The sequence below is a fragment of the Pristis pectinata genome, chromosome 6 (assembly GCF_009764475.1).
Source record: "Pristis pectinata isolate sPriPec2 chromosome 6, sPriPec2.1.pri, whole genome shotgun sequence".
In the NCBI taxonomy this organism is placed as follows: domain Eukaryota; kingdom Metazoa; phylum Chordata; class Chondrichthyes; order Rhinopristiformes; family Pristidae; genus Pristis; species Pristis pectinata.
Window position 1 is genome coordinate 49077273 of NC_067410.1, and position 21154 is coordinate 49098426.

Below are 21154 nucleotides of genomic sequence, written 5' to 3' on the forward strand. Positions count from 1 at the left end.
TCGTTTCTCTAGGTGGCACTTCACTGTAGTACCTAGGGAGTGCCAGTGTCCAATGCACTATCCCAGGCTCCATTTGTCCTCAGGTGACTATTATACATTTAATGGCACTGCTTGAAGCACAAGTTGTCTCCAGTATTTATCTTTCAACCAACTTAAAGCCTTTATTTGGTTATAATCAGGTTGGTTTTTGTGTGGCCTCACAGTGTGCAAATTGGCAGCTTAAATCCCTACTACTTTCAAAAGTGCTTCAGTGACTGTGTGTTTTGGACATTATAACATTGCAAAAAACACTTCAGAGACATAAATTCTTCCTTTACAGCCACAGAATGGGGCAGTCTTGCAAGGGCTGAGCAGAGCAGGAAAGCAAATAAGCTGGGGTGTGAGTGGAAGGATGTTGACCTTAAAACGAGTGCCTTACCCTGTACATATTGAATGGCGTGAGGTCCTGAAAGACCATCTCTTGGGTGGGTCTGCGGCTGTAACAGCAGTGAGCTGCCGCAAACTGCGCCAACGCCTCTCTCGCTGCATCTTCAGTGATGGACGGAATTCTGGAGGGAAATAAAGTGGTTGCAAGGACATCAAGCTGACATCCTGGGATTTATAGTGAATTGCTGTACACCCCCTTCACTCCGTGTTCATGTTTATGGATGGAAGGGCCATTCCTCCTGGTGATCCAACCAATACTAATCCCTCTATCATCATCTCCATCTCACTGACCACTTCCACTACTGGGGCGATGTGACAACTAGCAAAATCAGTGGGCTAGGGGAGACGGGAGGCATTGCTGGAATTATTAGTGTAACACTGACTCAGAATTAGAATGCCAATGTAAAAAATATTAATGCTTCCACAGGAGGCTGGCTTATCCAGGTCAAAGAGTCTTAACGAATTAATTACTAATTCAATACTATTGGTACAGCTGGTAGAGCTGGTGCCTCACAGCTCCAGTGACCCAGGTTCAATCCTGACCTCCGGTGCTGTCTGTGTGAAGTTTGTATGTTCTCCCCGTGACCATGTGGGTTTCCTCCGGGTTCTCCAGTTTCCTGCCACATCCCAAAAATTTGGGTTATGGTTCTACCTTGTCATGGCTTTTGCACCCGCACTGCACTTTCTCTGTAACTGTAACACTACATTCTGCATTTTGTGTTTCTTTTTACTACTTCGATGTAATTATGTACGGCATGATGTCTGGATGGCACACAAAACAGAAGTTTTTCACTGTATCTCAGTACATGTGACAATAATAAACCAATTACCAATATCAATAACTGGTAACTGTGAATTACCTGTAGTGTACAGATGAGTGATTGAATCTGGGGGATAAATATTGAGAATGAGGGAAGAATGGGTTACAGGGAAATTAGTGGAGGAATGAGATTGCTCTGTAACCTAGCATAGACTCAATGGGCTGAATGGCCTCTTTCTATGTCAAAAAGAAGATTATGTGAAAGAAAATATGTGAAACATATGTGAATAACGTAGCTTTAAGCTAACATCAATCAATGAATTAATTTACCACTTTAATGGTGAAGGAAACTAAGCCTCCAACATATCTGTGATCAAATTTACTAGAAAAAGCTGCATTGAAATGGGTGATGGTTTCAAACAGAACTGAATACGTCTCCCTCCAATGACTGAGAGGTGGCAGTTCATGGCCTTTACGAAAATCCTGTACCTCCACTCCAGCTGGGGCTGCGCTCGCTCCGTCTTGTCCAATGGATGAGTTGGTGGACAGATATAGTTTCCACCTGGAACAAAAGGATTCGAGTCACAAAATTCTCAACATATACAATTAGTTACAAATCCAGACTGAGGGAATGTTTCTGGAGTTACGTCACAGAACAGACTGAATCGGAAGTTCGCCAGTGTTGAGTCGTCTAGAGCACTGCTTGAGCTACAATATCTAAGGCTCCCCAATACTCTGTAGTTGAGACTCTGGTCTGTGGATGACATGTGGTTCCTATCTCCAAAGTGCACCGCAGTTACTCACCCTAGGCTATTCCGACAACACCTCCCAAACCTACTACCTCTATCAGCAAAAAGGACAAGGGCAGGGAGACACCATCACCTGCAGGTTCCCCTCTGCGTCACACACCATCCTGACTGGGGAATGTATCACGAGTTCTTCATTGTTGCTGGAAATTCCTGCCCAACAGTGCTATGGGATCACCTTCACCAGAGGGATGGCAGCAATTCAAGGAGTGGCTCACCCTCACCTTCTCAAGGATGTTTAGGGATGAGCGGTAAGTGCTGACATTGCCTGATACACCGAGATCATAATAAATAAAAAAAATTGTCAAGCTGCTGCTCAATACTTCATCTGTGAGCTCAGGCAGCATTAACCATGAGGGACATCGCTGGCAATCCTGACCTTCCCTGGAATCTCCAGTGGGAATCACGGAATAGCAATCAGGAGCTGGGAGCTCTGTAGATCTCAAGCAGGGCAGCCAAAGGTTTTACCCACACTGTGCATCTGGGCATCTGCTTTCAGCTAAATCAGTGCTTTGGCCCTCTAAAGTATCTTTTACTGAGGAGCATTAATGGAACGATCTCTAGCTGAGAATGAGTGACAGGCTAAGTACAGAGTGATCACACCTCAATGCATGTGTGTGGAGGTTTCACTTCATACCTACCACCACCGGCGACTGTCCCCTCGTAGCCCGTCACCTGGTCCAGCATTTCGATAGGTGGCGCTGTGGGGCCCTCCTCATCCTCCAGGTCCTCTGGTCCATCTGCAGAAAGCGGTGAGATTTGAAAGGACATTGTGGCTGTAACACCTCCCGCTGACCCTAGTGTGCCAAGGGAATCAGTTTTTTATGAAGGCACCATCTTTGCTTGTGTCCCAGGAAGTTTCACTGAACAAGCCACACCTCATGGGCTGCCTCTGACATGTCCTGCTTGGTCTTCTGCATTTATATAGCACCTTTCATAAGCCCAGGATGTCTCAAGGCATCTTGCAGCAACCAACTACTGGCAGTGTCGTCACCATTGTAATGTAGGAAGTACAGAACCCAACTTACGCAGTAAGCTCCCACAGACAGCAGCGTTAATGAGCGTTGAATTGTGAGATATGTTTTGAGCAGGGTACCAGGGACTTAAAAGATACACAAGATCTTACAACAGAGGGACGGATAGGGCCTCAGTTGAACATCACCCGAACAGCTGTGACAGCACAATATTCCCTCAGTACTGCATCACAGTATCAGCCCAGAGTTCAGCATGGTTTCTGGAGCAGATCTTGGATCCACAACCCTTTGACTTGGCAGTGAAAGTGCTACTAACAGAACCAAGGCTGATGTCACTGCAGGCAACAGAACCCAATACTGAGCTATTGGGGGTAGGGGATGGAGAGGCAGAGGCACCGATGTTTAACATCATGGTCCAGGATGCATTTCTACCTTATTCTAGTCAATCGTTAGCAAAGGATGCTGGGAAAACTTATAGATGTGTAACCGTGTGTATGTGTGTGGGCAAGTGTGTACGTGGTCTGTAGAGTGAGTGTGTATGTGGGCAGCATGTGTGAGGTGTGTATGGGTGTGTGGTTTGTGTGTGTGTATATACATGGTCTCGGCCTTGGCAGTGAATGAGCGTGTCTGAGGGTGTGCAAGTGTGTATGTGTGAGTAGACTCTGCAATGTGTGAAAGTGTTGGTATGTGTTTGTGTGTAGAGTGTGTGTAGAGTGTGTTGGTGTGTGCGTGTGCGTGTGTGTTGCCTCCCCTGAAATATCTCAGCTCCCTCCACATGCCTCGTGCGGTGTTGCAGTGATGTAGGTAACCCTGTGAGTCCTTTCTGCACAACTTCAAACAACAATTGCAATTGTAATGCTGCACCATTAAATGCAAGGGCACACACGTCTGCATGCAGATCACACACACTGGAAGTAGGCAGGGTGTCTGTGATATCATTCCTCATGCAAAATTCACTTGAGGACTGCCCCTCCACACTGGAGCTTGTTTATGGACCTAACACATGGTGCAAACACACGTAGAGCGGGACTGAACCGCTGAGGGTAGCCGTGTGATCGTGCTATCACTCAGGATCGTTCATTACCAGCAGCTCTGTAAGTGGGAGAAGAGCTTGTTCTGCTCATGCCAGTCATGAGGATTGCTGAGAGTCCTCTGTATCCTGGGGGGAAAGGCTGGATCCACAGAGGAGGAGGAGAGGGTACACAGCCAGAACCACTTCACCAGTGCAGGTTGAAGGAAGAGATGGAGAGGGTCCTGGCCAGGGGGCAATGATCTTCTGGGATCAAAGGTCCTACCTTCAGGCCTGACCAGCAGTGTATCCATATACTCAACATGAATGGTCAATGCGATCTCCTCGCTCTGAGAGCAGGGCATCCACAGATCCATTCCTGGTTCCCTCTGTCCATGGAGGCAAAGACCCCGGTGTCCCTGAATCTCTTATCCTCAGGATCGTTCTGGGGGCCAGGAGTGGGGTGGTGAAGTGTGTGGCCACCCTTCACAGTTTGGGGCTCACCACTGAACTGGTGAGATCGCTCTGTTTAACTAGAGGACGTGACGCCTCCTTCCCCTCAAGGGGAGAGCACCTGGACTGTGATCTCTCCATCTCCCCAAGGAGATCCCACAGCTCCCCAAAGCTTCAGCCAGTGGCAGATGGCAGAGAGCAGAGCTGAGGGCCTCATATGAACACCGAGCTATTCTTCAACAGCAGAGGCAATCACACCCTGAGGATCCAAACACTATTTCATATCCCATATTTTCTTACAAAAGAGAAGGAGGCCATTTGGCCCACAGAATTTCTGCTGGCCCCTGGAGCAATCCCAACAATCCCTGTAACCCGATCCCTCTCACACACCCCCTCATTACAGCTGTACAGGGTCTAGATGAGGTCACACCTGCAATACTATCTAGAGTTTTGGTCTCACCCCAATTCTCCTGACCCCCACCTAAACTAGGGATAACCTTCCAATGGTTCTAATGGACACAGTCACAAACCCTAGGAAGTTCAGGTGACTCCTGCATCCTGAGGTACTGTCCTGACTGCTGTGGTTCAGCTGTAACAGCAGACTATAGTTTACTTGCTAGGGTTCATGTGTTAGTGGCTGAATGGTGCAGTACAGGAACAGGCCCTTCGGCCCACAATGTCTGCACCAAACATGATGCCGAATTAAACTAATTTTTCTGCCTGTACGTGATCCGTATCCCTCCATTCTCTGCATATCCATGTGTCCAACAGCCTCTTAAACACTACTGTCAGATCTGCTTCCACCACATCTGGAAGTGTTGTATTCAACTCTGGTCGCCCCATTACAGGAAGGATGTGGAGGCTTTGGAGAGGGTGCAGGAGGTTGACCAGGATGCCACCTGGATTAGAGGGCATGACAAACTAGGGCTGGAGAGGCAGAGGCTAAGGGGAGTTCTGAAAGAAGTTTATAAAATTATGAGAGGTATAGATAGAGTAGACAGCTGGTATCTTTTTCCCAGGGTCGAAATGTCTCATACTAGAGGGCACATATTTAAGGCGGTGGGGGGGGGGGGTAAGTTCAAAGGACATGTGCGGGGCAAGTTCTCCTTCACACAGTGGGTGGTGGGTGCCTGGAATGTGCTGCCAGGGGTGGTGGCGGAGGCAGATACAATAGAGGCGCTTAAGAGGCTGTTGGATAGGCACATGAATATGCAGAGAATGGAGGGATATGGACCATGTGCGGGCAGAAGGGATTAGGTGTCATTAGTTTAATTAGTTCAGTACAACATTGTGGGCTGAAGACCCCCTGTTCCTGTGCTGTACTGTTCTATGTACATGTCCAAGTGTTGTTTATATGCGGGGAGGGTGTCTGCCCCTACCGCCTCATCAGGCCCAGACCCCACCACCCTCTGGGTGAAGGAATGTTTCCTCATCTTCCCTCTAATCCTTCCACCAGCTACTCTAAAACCGCATCCCTTTTGACCCCTCTATTAAGGGAATTACATCCTTCCACGTGGGCTACTCATGATTTTAACACGCTACTTTCACCTGACAACCCTTGCCCACTGAATGAGGCCTCAGCGACACCAACACACAACGTGAACACGCCAGTATTCAGGTTTGTTATGCCGAAGTGACAAGCTTTCATAATTTCACATACGTGACCATCTCCCAACTAGGGTAGTCAAATATTTCCCTGGACAATCAGTGACATTCTCATTGCTCACTCCACCATCTCCCCACTCCTGAGGACACACACCCTGCAAAAACTAAACTATACCACTGCGACCACAGGAGCCTGCTAGAAGCTGTGCATCCTGCAGCAAGGGGCTGATCCTGTTTGCCATGCATTTCCATTAATTACAGCAAGTTCTGGGCTGCTGGAGGAGATTCTTTGATGAATACCAAGGGTAGTCCCATTCATTCAATGCCTGCCAATCCCTACCACTCCCTTCAGCATCCGCTGCCCCTGGTCTTTAATGAGAAATAGCTGCAGCCTATTCTAGTAATACAAGAGGTGTCAGCAAATCGATGATCCCTTGGCACTCTTCACCTCTGCCCTAGAAGCACAAGAGTAGCAAGTGCTTGGATACTCTCAGTCCTGCAAGTTGGCCCCTACACCACACTGACTTAGAAGTACATGTCTCCAGCGCTAAGTTGGTGTTGTTTTACCAACACATAGAAATGTCTTCACCACAGGACTGTGGCGGGTTGGAGCATCTTACCACCTCCAGTGAGAAATAGGGATGGTTAAACACACAGACCTTTGAGTGACAACCATCTCCCACAAGTAATTATGACTAAAAGAGAACCCTATCCCCATGGTGACAGATGTCACATTGCCATCTTCACCAGCAGAACATCTCAGCTGAAGCGCAAATCCAGCCACAAGAAAGGTACACCAGTAAGGAGGTTTGGCATGTCACCAAACACTCCAACAAATATCTACAGATGTACTGTTGAAAATATCCTTACAGTTGCATCATGGTCTGGTACAGCAATTCGAATGTGCAGGAATGTAAGAAGCTGCAGGGAGTAGTGGACTCAGCCCAATACATCACTGGGACATCCCTCCCCACCTTCAGTAGTATCTACAGCAGGCGCTGCCTCAAGAAGGCAACATTCATCAAAGAATTAGGCCATTAGGCCCATTGAGCCTGCTCTGCCATTCATTCATTGCTAATTTTTTTTTCAACCCCATTATCCCTGTAACTCTTAATCCTTTACTAATCAAGAACCTATCAATCTCTGCCTTAAATACACCCAATGACTTGGCCTCCACAGCCCTCTGTGGCAATGAATTCTACAGGTTCACCACCCACTGGCTGAAGAAATTCCTGCTCATCTCAGTTTTAAAGGGATGTCCCTTTATTCTGAAGCTGTGCCCTCGGATCGAAGACTCTCCTCTCCACGTCCACTCTATCCAGGCCTTTCAGTGTTCAGTAGGTTTCAATGAGATCCTCCCTCATCCTTCTGAACTCCATCGAGTACAGGACCAGAACTATCAAACGCTCCTCATACTTTAAACACTACATCAGTATAGCAATACAATGACTACTTTGACCACTTTGCATTGCAGTGGACTTTTTTTGTTCTAATTGTGTTCTTTCTTGTAAAATGTGTGTTTAATTTACGTTTTCCTTGTGAACGTTGTATCTCTAAAGCTAATGCGCCTGTGATGCTGCTGCAAGTAAGTTTATCATTGCACCTGTGCATACATGTACTGGATGAAAATGTATATGGGTGGGTTAGTAAGTTTGCAAACGATACGAAGATTGGTGGTGTTGTGGATAGCGTAGAAGGCTGGCAAAGGATACAGCAGGATATAGATCAGTTGCAGATATGGGTGGAGAAATGGCCTGTTCCTGTGCTGTGCTGTTCTATGTTCTATCTACTTGTGCATATGACAATAAAATTGACTTTGACTTTGGAAACAAATCATATCAACATACCAAACCATATAATCATTGACTAATCACCCTTGTGCATACATTTAGTGCTTCTTTCCAGATACATCTGCCTGCCCTGCTACATTTATTCATCGATGCAGCCCATGGCTGCAGTGTTGGAGTTGCAGATTACTGCGGAGGACGACTTCACACCGCACGGCTTCAAACTGCACCACCTTACCAGGAATGGCAGCAGTTTGGGTGAGCCAGCACACTGGAAATGGCACATGGGAGTGGCAGGGTGGGACACATTTATCATGAAGAGAGGAAAAAGTGTCAAACTGACCAGGCTCCAGATCATGAGTCCATTAACCCAATCACCACATCACCACCCGTGCTGCACTGATTTTGAGGCAACTATATCTTTCTTTAGCTGCAGTCCCAAAACTTCATATAGTTCTTCAAATGAGGGCTCACCAAAACTCTGTAAACTGAGCAATGCATCCTATGTAACACACTTACCTTACTGATTGCTCACTTTATTTTCATCATTACTTTGTGTCTCATTAACCAGCACAAGATGATCCCTTACTGTGTTGAACCCTATGAAAGAAGCCTTTTGAAAATCCAGGTATGTTCCATCTACTGGTTTCTCCTTATCTACACTGCTAGGTGTCAATCACAAAAAAAACTTTTATTTATTAAGTATAATTTTCCCTTCAGAAAACTATATTAACTCTGTCTAATCATATTAAGATTTTCTAAGTGTCTGCAGTCTCAATGATGAGTTCTAACATTTAGCTGATAACAGGTATCAAGCCAACTGTTCTATCATTCCAATTATTTTCTTTTCCTCCATTCCTAAATAGTGGTGGCATATTTGCTATCTTCCTATCTTTTGGGACTGTTCCAGAAATGGGAATTTTGGAAGATCATAATGAGTCCATCCACTATCTCTGTAGCCACTGATTTAGAACCCTGATATATAGGTGTTTGTGTCTGGGGAATTGTCTGGTTTTACCATAAGACTTTCTCTTGAGAGATATTAATTAGTTAGTTCTGTGCTGTCACTAGACCCTTGGTTCCCCTCCATTTCTGACACATTTATTGCTTCTTCTGCAGTGAAGACAGCAACACAATACATGTTTACAGTTTTAAGTATTTCTTTGTTTTCCATTATAATTGTTCCTCTCATCCTGTCATTGTCTGTATAGAACCCACTTTTATTTTTTGCCACTCTCCTTTTTACATCGTTATAGAAACTCCTACAATCTAATTTTATGTTTCTTGCAAATTTGCTCTCATAATCTATCTTTCAAAAATCAGTTTTTTTGGTACAGTAATGCCTCATATTATAAAGTTGATGTGTTTCTGAAAACCACTTGGCTTTCCAAAATTTTGTAATGAAAGGCAATTATATAAAGGCACAAAAATAATTAACATGACATGGGTGACAATGACAGGTAGGAGGACCTGAGTGAAGATTGTTGATTGGCTGATGGGAAGTGTAAATAAACATTGGGTCCACTGTTTAAGCATCTAGCGCTGTGTTTACACCCAAAATATTTGAACTGCTGTATGGATTTTTTTGTTGTTTTTGTAGCAGAAAAAAAAGAGGTTCCAGTATGGTCCTTGACTATTCATGTCACCTTCTATTATGAGGCATTAAGTCACAGCACGAAAACAGGCCCTTTGGCCCACCAAGCCCTTGTCAACCATCAACTACCCATGTTGACACTAATCCTACCCTAACCCATGTTATTGTCCCCACATTCTCACCAACTCCCCAGATTCCACCACTCACTTACACCCTAGCGACAATTTACAATGACCAATTAACCTACCAACCTGCGTGTCTTTGGGATGTGGAAGGAAACCCTCACAGTCACAGTGAGAACATGCGAACTCCACACGAACAGCGCCCAAGGTCAGGATCGAACCCGAGTTGCTGGAGCTGACAGGCAGTAGCTCTACCAGCTGCGCCATTGAGCTACTTCATGTTGCTGCTTCTTAAAACTTCTCAGTCTATCTGCTCTTCCTCACAGCATTATAAACATCCTCCTCTGACCTAACACTACTCTTAGCTTCCTTAATTAACTACTAAGATTTTATTTCTCAATGAAAGCATGTTCTTTGAAAATGCTAAGACATAAGATAAGGTCTCTTTATTAGTCACATGTACTTCGAAACACACAGTGAAATGTATCTTTTGCGTAGAGTGTTCTGGGGGCAGCCTGCAAATGTCGCCACACTTCCGGCGCCAGCATAGCATGCCCACAACTTCCTAACCCGTATGTCTTTAGAATGTGGGAGGAAACCGGAGCACCCAGAGGAAACCCACACAGTCACGTGGAGAACGTACAAGCTCCTTACAGACAGCAGCTGGAATTCAACCCGGGTCGCTGGTGCTGTAATAGCATTATGCTAACCGCTACACTACCATGCCTGCCCACATTTCTTTAAATCAAAAAATAGAGGGCATAGGATTAAGGTGAGGGGGAGAGATTTGAAAGGGGTCTGAGGGGCAAGTTTTTCCACACAAATGGTTGTAGGTATATGGAACAAGCTGCCTGAGGAAGTGATAAAGGCAAGTACAATAACAATGTTTAAAAGACACTTGGACAGGTACATGGATAGGAAAGGTTTAGAGGGATATAGGCCAAAAAGCAGGCAAATGGGACTGGCTTATATGGGCATCTTGGTTGGCATGGACCTGTTGGGCTGAAGGGCCTGTTTCTGTGCTGTATAACTCTGAATCTGAATACTTAATAGTTGTTTATCTAAACAGCACAGACATCATGTGCCAAAGGGCCTGTTCCTGTGCTGTACTGTTCTGTGTTCTATCGGGAGACCTTTCATTCTAATCCTCCACTCTACCAGCCAATCCACCCTTCATAAATTTGTGATCATCTGTATTTAAGTTTGGAGCACTGGTTTCTGCCTGCTCTTTATTTCACTCAAGTATGATTGTTTTTTTCCCATGAGGATCTGTTGCAGGACTAACCCTGTCTTGTAATCATGACAAGAGATAAGATAATCTGAACTCAAATTGAAAACCAAAACACTGCAGATTTAAACTAAAAACAAAAATTGTTGGAAACACTCAGCAGGTCAGACAGCATCCATGGAGAGAGAAACAATGTTAATGTTTCAGGTCCATGGCCTTCATCAGAAGTGGGGAAGGAAGGAAATAAGTTAGTTTTAAGTTGCAGAAAAGGTGGAGGGGAAGGTGGATAGGACAAAGGGAACACCTCTGGTAGGGCAAGGCCAAGGTTGCCCAGTTTACAGAACAATCTGCTTAACAAAATAATGAGAGCAGTTAGAGAGATAAAACAGTCAGAGGGCCATGTTGAAGCAGTGAAGTGCAGCGAAGAGCTGTTGCTGAGCCTGGAAGTAAAAGGAGAATGCTGGAAATCCCCAGCGGGTTATCCACCTGTAATAGTAACTCAGCTTTCTCTTTCTACAGATGCTGCCTGACTTGCTGGGTATTTCCAATATTCTACTTTTGGTTTCAGGTTTCAACAACTGCTCTGACCTGCCCTCATGAACCTATTAACCAGACAGCCTCATAACAGCAGAATCACCATGGCAACCCTGGCCTCACCCTATTAGAGATGTTCAACCTGCAATGTTAACTCTGTTTCTCCTTCTACTGACTGTCATGGTTGACTCCATGATATATGGTTCCTGAAAACCATTCCAAAAACTTTCTTATCCTGTAAAATCTTTTGCACATTTGACCATCTGAACATTAAAGTCTCCTGTGGTCAATGAATTAACATTTTGACAGGTTTATTTTATTTTATGGTGAATTGTATCTCTAGCAGGGGCTGTGTGAAGAACTTCCACTGCTCTGGGCCAAGATTGTTCTCTTCTACTCTCTTTCTGCTATCTTGTATTATCAGGGTGACGCAAACCACATCTGTGCCCCCATCTTACCCTCTCCCCTCCCCCTCTGCACCCCCCTCCACTCCACCCGTCTCACCCGCACATTTCCTTGTTCATTTTGCTGGCCTTTCTAAATGTCAAATAGAGTCATAGAGTTATACAGAATGGAGAAAGGCCCTTTGGCCCAACTGATCCATGCCAACCAAGATGCCCATCTAAGTTAGTCCCATTTGGTCCTGTTTTGGCCCATATCCCTCTAAACCTTTCCTATCCACGTACCTGTCCAAGTGTCTTTTAAATGTTGTTAATGTACCTGTCTCAACCACTTCCTCTGGCAGTTCATTCCATATACTGACCACCCTCAGGTTCCTTTTTAAATCTTTCCCTTCTCCCCTTAATCCTATGCCCTCTAGTTTTTGATTCCCTTTCCCTGGGAAAAAGACTGTGTGCATTTACCTTATCTACACCCCTCATGATTTTATACACCTCTATAAGGTCACCCCTCTGTCTCGTATGCTCCAATGAATAAAGTCCTAGACAACCCAACCTCCCCCCGTAATTCAGGCCCTCGAGTCCTGGCAACATTCTCGTAAATCTTCTTTGCTTACTTAGTATCCTTTGTTTCCTGATGTATGGATATGTTAAGCTCTCTATAACTTTCTGTCTAAATCTCACTATTGTTACCCAGACTGTTATAGAGTTAGAGAATCTCTGGCTTGGTCCCTTCCCAATAACTCTTATTACAGTGATAGAGAACCTTTTCGTTAGGAGACTTCTTTCACTCAAGTGAAATCTGGGGATTAGGTACTGATATTTTTGGACATGTATAAAAACACAAATGGTGGAGTTTATTGGAATAGTAGAATTTGATTTCTAGTGTTTCTGAGCTCTGATGAAAGCTTGATGACCTGAAACGTTAACAGTGTTTCTATCTCCACAGATGCTACCTGACCTGCTGAGTATTTCCAACATCAGCAATATTTGCTTTTCAAAACTTATCAACAACCTGGTCTTTGTTCAGATTGCCACCAAATAAGCAGCCAATAATCTTCTGTTTAAAATGCAGGACATTGTTGCTTGTGGCTCTACATGTTTGACCTCATAATGTTTGAAATGATTTTGATCTTTTCCCGTTCCCGGTGACCCAACTACAACAACACAGTCATTGTCCTCTCAACTCTCAGACCACAATGAACCCAGCATCTGCTTTAATATTTATAATGGCAGCTCGGCAAAGACTGAACTGTTAAAGACTTGTGTTTGCTTGATAGGGTTTCCCCCTGCCCCAACTTCCACATTCCCCTCACTCCTCTCCCAATGCCGCCATTCCCGTCCCCGTCCCCCTCCCCCTGCCCATTCCCCACAAATCCTGGCTCTGAAAACCAACATGGTCTGTTTTCTCCATTTATTCGGTGAGTTACAGCAGGTTAATGGAAGAATTAAGGAACACCAAATATACACACGACTACTACAGGACTTCATAAAAATCACAATTAGAGAGTCAATAAGGGAAGCCATTCAGTCCATCGAGTCTCCACAATTCCATCAGTCTCTTTCCCCACAATCCTTTGTGCACATCCAATTCCCTTTCATCAGTCCTGATTGGCTCTTTCTGCCCCCTTAAGGCAGTAAGTTCTGAATTATAACCAGTTGGTGTATAAACAACTTCTTCCCTCCCCAAATCTGCCCTTCTCAGAAACTGCAGCAGCCAAATGGGAGATCTCTCTCATTGTAACTCCTGCTCCCTTCTCTACAGAAACTCCCAACTCCAGCAGAAGGAAGAAACCCAGAACAGCACAACAGACAGGGAGGGGCCTCTCAAGCTCAGTGTAATTGCTGGGAATATAGGAGAAAAGGGTTGTTAATTTTAATTTCTTTCTTTAAACTCTTTCTTTAACTATCCCCACACGTGCAATTTCCCAACACCTGTCCCTCTCCAGAAGCTCCAGACAATATCGGGGTTCCACTAATATGAGCGCTTCAGTGCCCCCCTGCCCTGTACCTGCCTTACTCTGGAAACGGCTCAGACAAGTGCTGATTACTCACAATGGTTCGTCTCTGCTGGGGTTACACACAGGAGCTCTGCTTGAGCACTGTTAATCCATTGCTGACAATTTCAGGGGATTATTTGTAGTGGAGGAACAAGCCACAACCATCACCACAGCTCAGTGGCCTGGAACAGTGTCAGTGCTCCCAGTCAACACTGGCAAGCTAGCAGGCAGCAGGTTTGGTTAGTTATGAGTTTGGCGTAGTAGAGGATTGTCTGTATGTTAGGCGGTTAGCTGGAGCATTGAAAGTTTGACCACAGTTGAGCTGACCAATGGGACTTCTAACCAGTCCATGCAGTCAAGTTGAAGGTCCTGGAGTAGGCTGGAAAGTAAGTTCTCAGCTCTGATGTGGTATACTAATGGGCCCTCAAACCCTACCCTCTCACCTAAGTAAAGCCCCACCCACAGTCCTAGTTATTGATTCAGCAGGCTACTGCACCCACCCCTCAATGTTTCTCAGCATAGTTCTCCTTCATAGTTCAACCTACACCATTTGTTCCTATGTAGGTAAAAAGTAATGGATCCTTCCCCTCCCACTGCAACTTCCTCTTTGACCCTGTCAACATCTCCTTAACCTTGTCACCAACCTTTGGAGCCCCTATCAAGGCTACAGAGAACAGAGTCATTTGCCTTAACTACGTGATTCCCTGCCTTTACTAAATTCCCTTTCATTCCCCCTACTTTAATGGTCTGCTGTGCCACAGGCTCTTGGTCAGACTGTCTCTCCTCCCCAGCAGTCTGCAAAGTGGTGTTAGTGCATGTGTGCGAGGTGTATCGCTGTCAGTGTGAATGGATGGGTGTTCAGGAAGGCTAACGGTATTGTCAAGGATGCCTGCCACCCTGGCCATCCTCTCTTTTCTCTCTTCTACCTTCTGGGAGAAGATCCAGGAGCCTGAAAGCCTGGATGTCCAGACTTAACAACAGCTTCTTCTCCAGTGCTTTCAGATTCTGAACCCATCACCTCTTTCACATCCCCTTCCCGGTGGTGCTGCTATGTTCTTGGACCCTTAACTTTACCTCTCTCAGTTACTCCATTATTGTCACTTTAGCACTTCTTTTTGCATTACAATCTTTGCACCATTCTGCTGTTTTGCACTCATTGTTGTATTTATTATTACCATGTATACTGTTAACTCTGTGAGCTTCACACAAGCAAGGAATTTCATTGCATCCTGATGTATATGACAATAAACTAATCTGTAATCTGAATCTGTGAGAAGTGTCTCTGCCCCACCACACACACACTCCTGAGTGTGTCTGTGTGTGTGTGGTGGGGCAGCTGTTAGACAGCACTTGAGACAGTTGTTAGTTGAATGCTGGAGTTACTGAGCATGGAGCAGTGTGTGAGCCGATCTGTGTGGCTGTAGATGCATTCACTGAGCGTTCATGCAAGGTTGTGGCCCATTCCTTGCCAACCTCCTCCCAAATGGCACTTCCTTTTCAACCTGGATCACTTGAGGAGGGAATCCCTTCTGCTCTCCAGTTCTTCAACCAGTAGCTCCAATGCAGCTTCAGAGAATCAGCTTTTGTGTCTTGCTGCTGCGAACACACTGTAAAATGGCTCCCAGCAGGAATTTGTGGGCAATCAGTGCCTCCCCCACGAGATGTGCTGGATGACTTTATCCTCCCCATTTACAAGTGAGCAAGGGACTCCTTAAAGTACCAACTGCTATTTTGTGTTAATGCAAAACACAGTGTGGTTGGCTACAATCCCTGCATGAATGTTGTACAGGTCCTCTGTGCATCATTAGGAGTCACACACTTTCCAGTGTGACCACATTTTTTGGTCACTATTGTCTGCAGTATCCCTGCTCATGAGTACAGAATAACTTTTCATGGGGATGTAGGTGTGGTAGCCAAATACAAACAACTGTAGGAGTTAGGCCAGTAAATCTTTTCTGCCTGCGGTTATTTTTGTTATAAAAGTGTGTGAGTGTGTGTTTAACAAAGTCAGATCCCAGTACTCCCACTGGAAGTGCAGGGAAGAGGACGTGTAGCTGTGACAGGATCGTGGATTTTTTGGATGTGTCCACAACCCCACTCCTCCACCAGGGGCACACAGGCAGATTTAGCCTCAGAAACCATGCGTTTGAGTGAGGAGTAGGTACAACACCACTCCACAGGGGCATCACTGAGGTTAGGGTTTGGATATAGACCTACTTCTTTATTAAATATGGATTCCAAAACATTTTCCAAAATATTGGCTTCTAGATTGGAAAAGGTTCTTCTACAAATTATCTCTGATGACCAGACAGGATTTATACAGAATCGTTATTTGCATTTTAACATTAGGAGGTTAACGAATATTATATATACCTCCTCATCTAAAATTCCAGAACGTGTTATTTCATTAGATGCTGAAAAGGCATTTGATAGAGTCAAATGGGAATATTCATTTAATGCACTTGAGAAATTTAATTTTAGTCCCAATTTTATATCTGCGATCAAATTGATTTATCATTCACCTATGGCTTCAATACTTACTAATAATCAGAGATCCCCTCTGTTTAAGCTTTTTTGAGGTACTAGACAGGGTTGCCCTCTAAGTCCTCTATTATTTGATATTGCTTTGGAACCCTTGGCTCTTTGGGATTCTTTTAATATATTTGGTATCACTTGTGGACAGGGGATTCATAAGGTATCTCTATATGCAGATGACTTGTTACTTTATATTTCTAACTCGGAGGAATCCATCCCTGCAGTATTATCACTGCTTGCTCAGTTTAGTGTTTTTTCTAGTTATAGATTAAATCTTAATAAGAGTGAACTCTTTCCATTAAATATGCAAACCCCAATTTATAGGCAATTACCATTTAGATTAGTAACAGACCATTTTACGAATTTGGGTGTTAAAATTACCAAGGAGCATAAGGACCTGTTTGAAGTTAACTTGTTACCTTTAATTGATCACATTAAACAATTATTTACGAAATGGTCCCCATTATCCCTATCATTGATAGGCTGAATTAATGTGGTTAAGATGAATATTTTACCAAAATTTGTATATCTATTTCAGGCGATTCCAACTTTCATCCCGACATCTTTTTTTGACACTATTGACTCTAAAATTCTTTCATATATATGGCAGAATAAAAACCCACAGTTAATTAAGAAATATTTACAAAAATTAAAAAAGGATGGTGGCATGGCTTTGCCTAACCTTAGATTATATTACTGGGCAATTAATATCAGATATTTAATTTTTTGGGCACAAGATTTAGATGTAATTCAATGTCCCAAATGGGTATACCTTGAGTATGAATCATTGCAAAGATCTTCATTAGTTTCTATTTTAGGAGCCTCACTCCCTTTTGCACTTACTAAATTAAGTAAACATATGACTAACCCAATATTAAACATACAATATGAATATGGTTTCAATTCCATAAATTCTCTGGATTGAATAAATTTAACTTATCAAGCCCCATGCAATCTAACTTTTTCTTTCAACCATCCAGAATCGACTTAGCTTTTTCTTTATGGAAAACGAAGGGAATAACATGTTTTCGTAATCTATTCATTGATAACTGTTTTTTATCTTTTGAACAGTTGTCTAATAAATACAATTTGCCTAAATCACACTTTTTTCGATACTTACAGATTAGAAATTTTTTAAAAGTTACTATGCCTTCTTTTCCGACTCCATATAAAATTGAAATTACGGCAAAGATTTTAGGCTTTAATCCCTGTCAGAAGGGCTTGATAGCAATAATTTATGATCTAATTATGAAAATATGTCCAGAGACACTTGATAAAATTAAGAATGAATGGGAAAGAGAACTCCAGATACTTTTACCCACAGGGATATGGAAGAAAATTCTTCAATTGGTTGATACATCTTTAATGTGTGCCAGACACTCTTTAATACAATTTAAGGTGGTTCACAGGACCCATATGTTGAAGGACAAGTTAGCCTGTTTTTATCACCATATAAATCCTATATGTGACAGATGTAATTCAGAGGTGGCTTCCCTGACACACGTTTTGGTCCTGTCCTCTTTTGGAAAAATATTGTAAGGACATTTTTAACATTATTTCAATTGTATTGAATATTGATTTACAACCTCACCCAATCACTGCAATTTTTGGGTTACCAATGATGGAATCTGGCCACCTATCTGCCGCTGCTTGTCGTATGATTGCCTTTGTTACATTAATGGCCAAGCAAGCGATCCATTTTGTTTAAATGGAAGGATCCAATACCTCCCACCACTTTTCAATGGTTCTCTCAAACTATATCATGTTTAAACTTAGAAAAAAATTAGGAGCGGTACTGTTGATCCTTTACTTAAATTTGAGGAAGTTTGGAGTCCATTTATTCAATATTTTCATATGATATAGATCCCTTTTCAATAATCTTTGAATTTAGAGGAGCGGAGTTGACGACATAATAATGCTCTTTGTTCATCGAGAAATATCAGTCCAGTTTTTTTCTCTTTTGAAATTTTTTTTTGGTTTGTTTCGTTTTATTACTTACAATTTTTTTTCGATTTGGGTTTTTTTATATAATAAATCTTTTTCTTTCTCCTTTTGATTTTTTTGGTAATATATTCATTTACTAAGAAACTGTGGGACCTAGAATATATTTTTTATTCTTTATGACTATATATGTCATGGTTGTCCTCCCGATCTCTTTGTATTACATGTATAATTACCGATGTTATATGTACTAATCTGTATTAATTTGAAAATTAATAAAAAGATTGAAAAAGAAAGGGTTAGGAGAAGGTGGTGTGTGACCTCAAAGGACTTTTGAGCTTTGATGGGTCGGGAATGTTTCTTTCACATCTTGCCCAGGCTACTTGGGCAGAGCAGTTTCTACAGGATGTGCAGAACCCCACGCTGTCAGTCACCAGGGTCTGCATTCCTGATGAGTGAATTCCCACAGGGGGCCTGGTGAGAGACCAAGCAAGCACCCCAAGCTGGCTGTGACTTTGGAATCACACATGCAGAACAGCATGCAGCAACACTGGCACACTGTCAGCGAGGTCCTGATCAGATATCTTTGTTAGTCACGTGTACATTGAAACACACAGTGAAATACATCTTTTGCGTAGAATGTTCTGGGGAGCAGCCCACAAGTGTCGCCATGCTTCTGGCATCAACATAGCATGCCCACAACTTCCTAACCCGTATGTCTTTGGAATGTGGGAGGAAACCAGAGCACCCGGTGGAAACCCACGCAGACACGGGGAGAACGTACAAACTCCTTACAGACAGCGGCCAGAATTGAACCCGGGTCGCTGGCGCTGTAAGGCGTTACACTAACCGCTACACTACCGTGCCTGCCCTACAATACATACCATGTGCACTAACATTACACAATGGGTGCTCCAACATTACCCACAATGGCCTGTAACATTACTACCAGCATATGACATTGCACTGATCAACAAAACCAAGGAGCTGGTCACCGAGTTCAGGAAGTAGGGTGGAGTACACAGCCTTGTCTGTACCAATAGTTTGTTTTTATGATGAATACAGTTTATTTTGAAACTTAAAAAATGGTGCTGAGGGGAGATGGTTGAGAGCTTCAAGTTCCTTGGTGTAAATATCACCAACAATTTGTCCTTGTCCAGCCACATTGATGCTATGGCCAAGAAAACACACCAATGTCTCTACTTCCTCAGAAGGCCAAGGAAATTCAACATGTCCTGATGACTCTCACCAACTTTTACAGATGCACCACAGGAAGCATCCGATCCAGATGGGCCATAGTTTGTTATGCAACTGTTCTGCCCAAGACCTCAAGAAATTGCAGAGAGTTGTGAACACAGCCCAGTTCATGACACAAACCAGTCTCCCCTCCACTGACTCAGTCTACATTTCTCGCTGCCTTGGGGAAGCAGCCAATATAATCAAGGGTCCCTCCCACCCCAGTCATTCTCACTTCTCCCCTGCCCTGTCGGGTAGAAGATAGAAAAGCTTGAAAACACTCATCATCAGGCTCAAGGACAGCTTCTATCCTACTGTTATCAGACTCTTGAATGGATCTCTCATACGCTAAAAATGAACTCTTAATTTCCCAATCTACCCTTGCGCTTCATTTGTTTACCTGCACTGCACTTTCTCTGTAACTGCAACTCTATATTCTGCATTCCGTTTTCTTTTTACTATCTCGATGTAATTATGTATGGCATGATCTGACTGTATCTCGGTACATGTGACAATAAACCAATACCGATTACGATATACAATAACATTACTAATAGTACAACAGCATTATCCACATTACTCAGTAAGATTCCCAACACTGCTTCCAAGTTTAAGTCCCGTGTATGGAGGACTAGATTCACTTGGTAACTGCACTCGTATCTTTACACCAACAAGGCTGAGAAATCTGGTACAGCCCCACTGGGCTGAACTTCATTAAAAGTTTGGCTAATATTGTTTGTTTATTTATCTTCATGTCATTGTACATTTAACGGTGGTTTTATGTTTTTAATCGAGCAAATATTATTGTTTTCTTTTTAAAGACGTGATTTATTTTTTTCCCGATCAATGTCTTTAATGACTGGGATGTGACATCCACTCTCCAGTGAGGATAACTCCGCTCATGAGCGGCTGTGTGGAAATGAACCGAAATTAGATTCGCCTGTGACGGAGAGCACGCCCCCGGCAACGTGAAATAAACAGGAGGCTCATCAATGAATCAAAAATAATTTAAAGCACAAATCTCTTCGTTACATTATCTAACTCTATCTGTCACTCTCGTCCTCCATTTCCCGTCCCTCTACCCTGCTCGGTCTCTCTCCTCTCCCTCTCTCACACACTCTGCCTCTCTCCCAAGTACATTCTCTTTGTCCCCGGGGCTGAGACTGCCATTAAAAGCTGCAGAAAGACCTGTTTTACTGCTGGTTTCTTGCCCTGAAGAACTTATCCCTGTTTACACGCCACTCTGTAAGGCAAGAGAACTTTTTCTGACTTACCAGTTTGGGCGTGAACGGAATCCATCAGGAAAGTGCAGCGGCATGGATCGTACACAGCAATGACTCCCGCACAGGAAGCTGGACTGAGAACTGGGACGTGGATTCCTGTCAAGTCTTCACCAGTTGCTTCCAAGATATGCAAGCACATGACTCCCCGAGCCGATCTTAGCTACACAGTGCATGCTCGCATTCCCTGAATTGACGCCGTGAAACCCCCGGGTCAGGGAGCTCTCTGGGCAACTGAAAATGCCCCCGGGGGAAGCTGACTGGCGAGGTGGGTTCCTGGTTACCTCTGTCCAGGAAGAGGGCGGCAGACCCTGGGAGCACTAACACAGGGAGGGGGCAATGTGGAAACCAGTCACGGGAGAACGGGCCGAAAATGGAAGGGTGGGGGTGTCCACAAATGGAGAGTCAAGAGATTGCAGATGCTGGAATTAGAAGCAGCAAACGAGATGCTGGAGGAACTCAGCGG

General features: G+C 43.9%; 1 protein-coding gene across 1 annotated transcript in view; it reads right to left on the reverse strand.

Annotated features, from left to right (window-relative positions):
* The window catches only part of LOC127571667 (protein SSUH2 homolog), a 45199-nt gene extending 24256 nt beyond the window's left edge, over positions 1-20943 (reverse strand). The window contains exons 1-4 of the mRNA XM_052018254.1: positions 20683-20943; positions 2634-2732; positions 1676-1748; positions 419-548 (exon numbers count right to left, since the gene is read on the reverse strand). Of these exons, the coding sequence (XP_051874214.1) occupies positions 419-548; positions 1676-1748; positions 2634-2732; positions 20683-20830 (450 nt within the window). The 5' untranslated portion in view covers positions 20831-20943. The remainder of the gene's footprint in view (positions 1-418; positions 549-1675; positions 1749-2633; positions 2733-20682) is intronic.
* Positions 20944-21154: the final 211 nt, after the last annotated feature.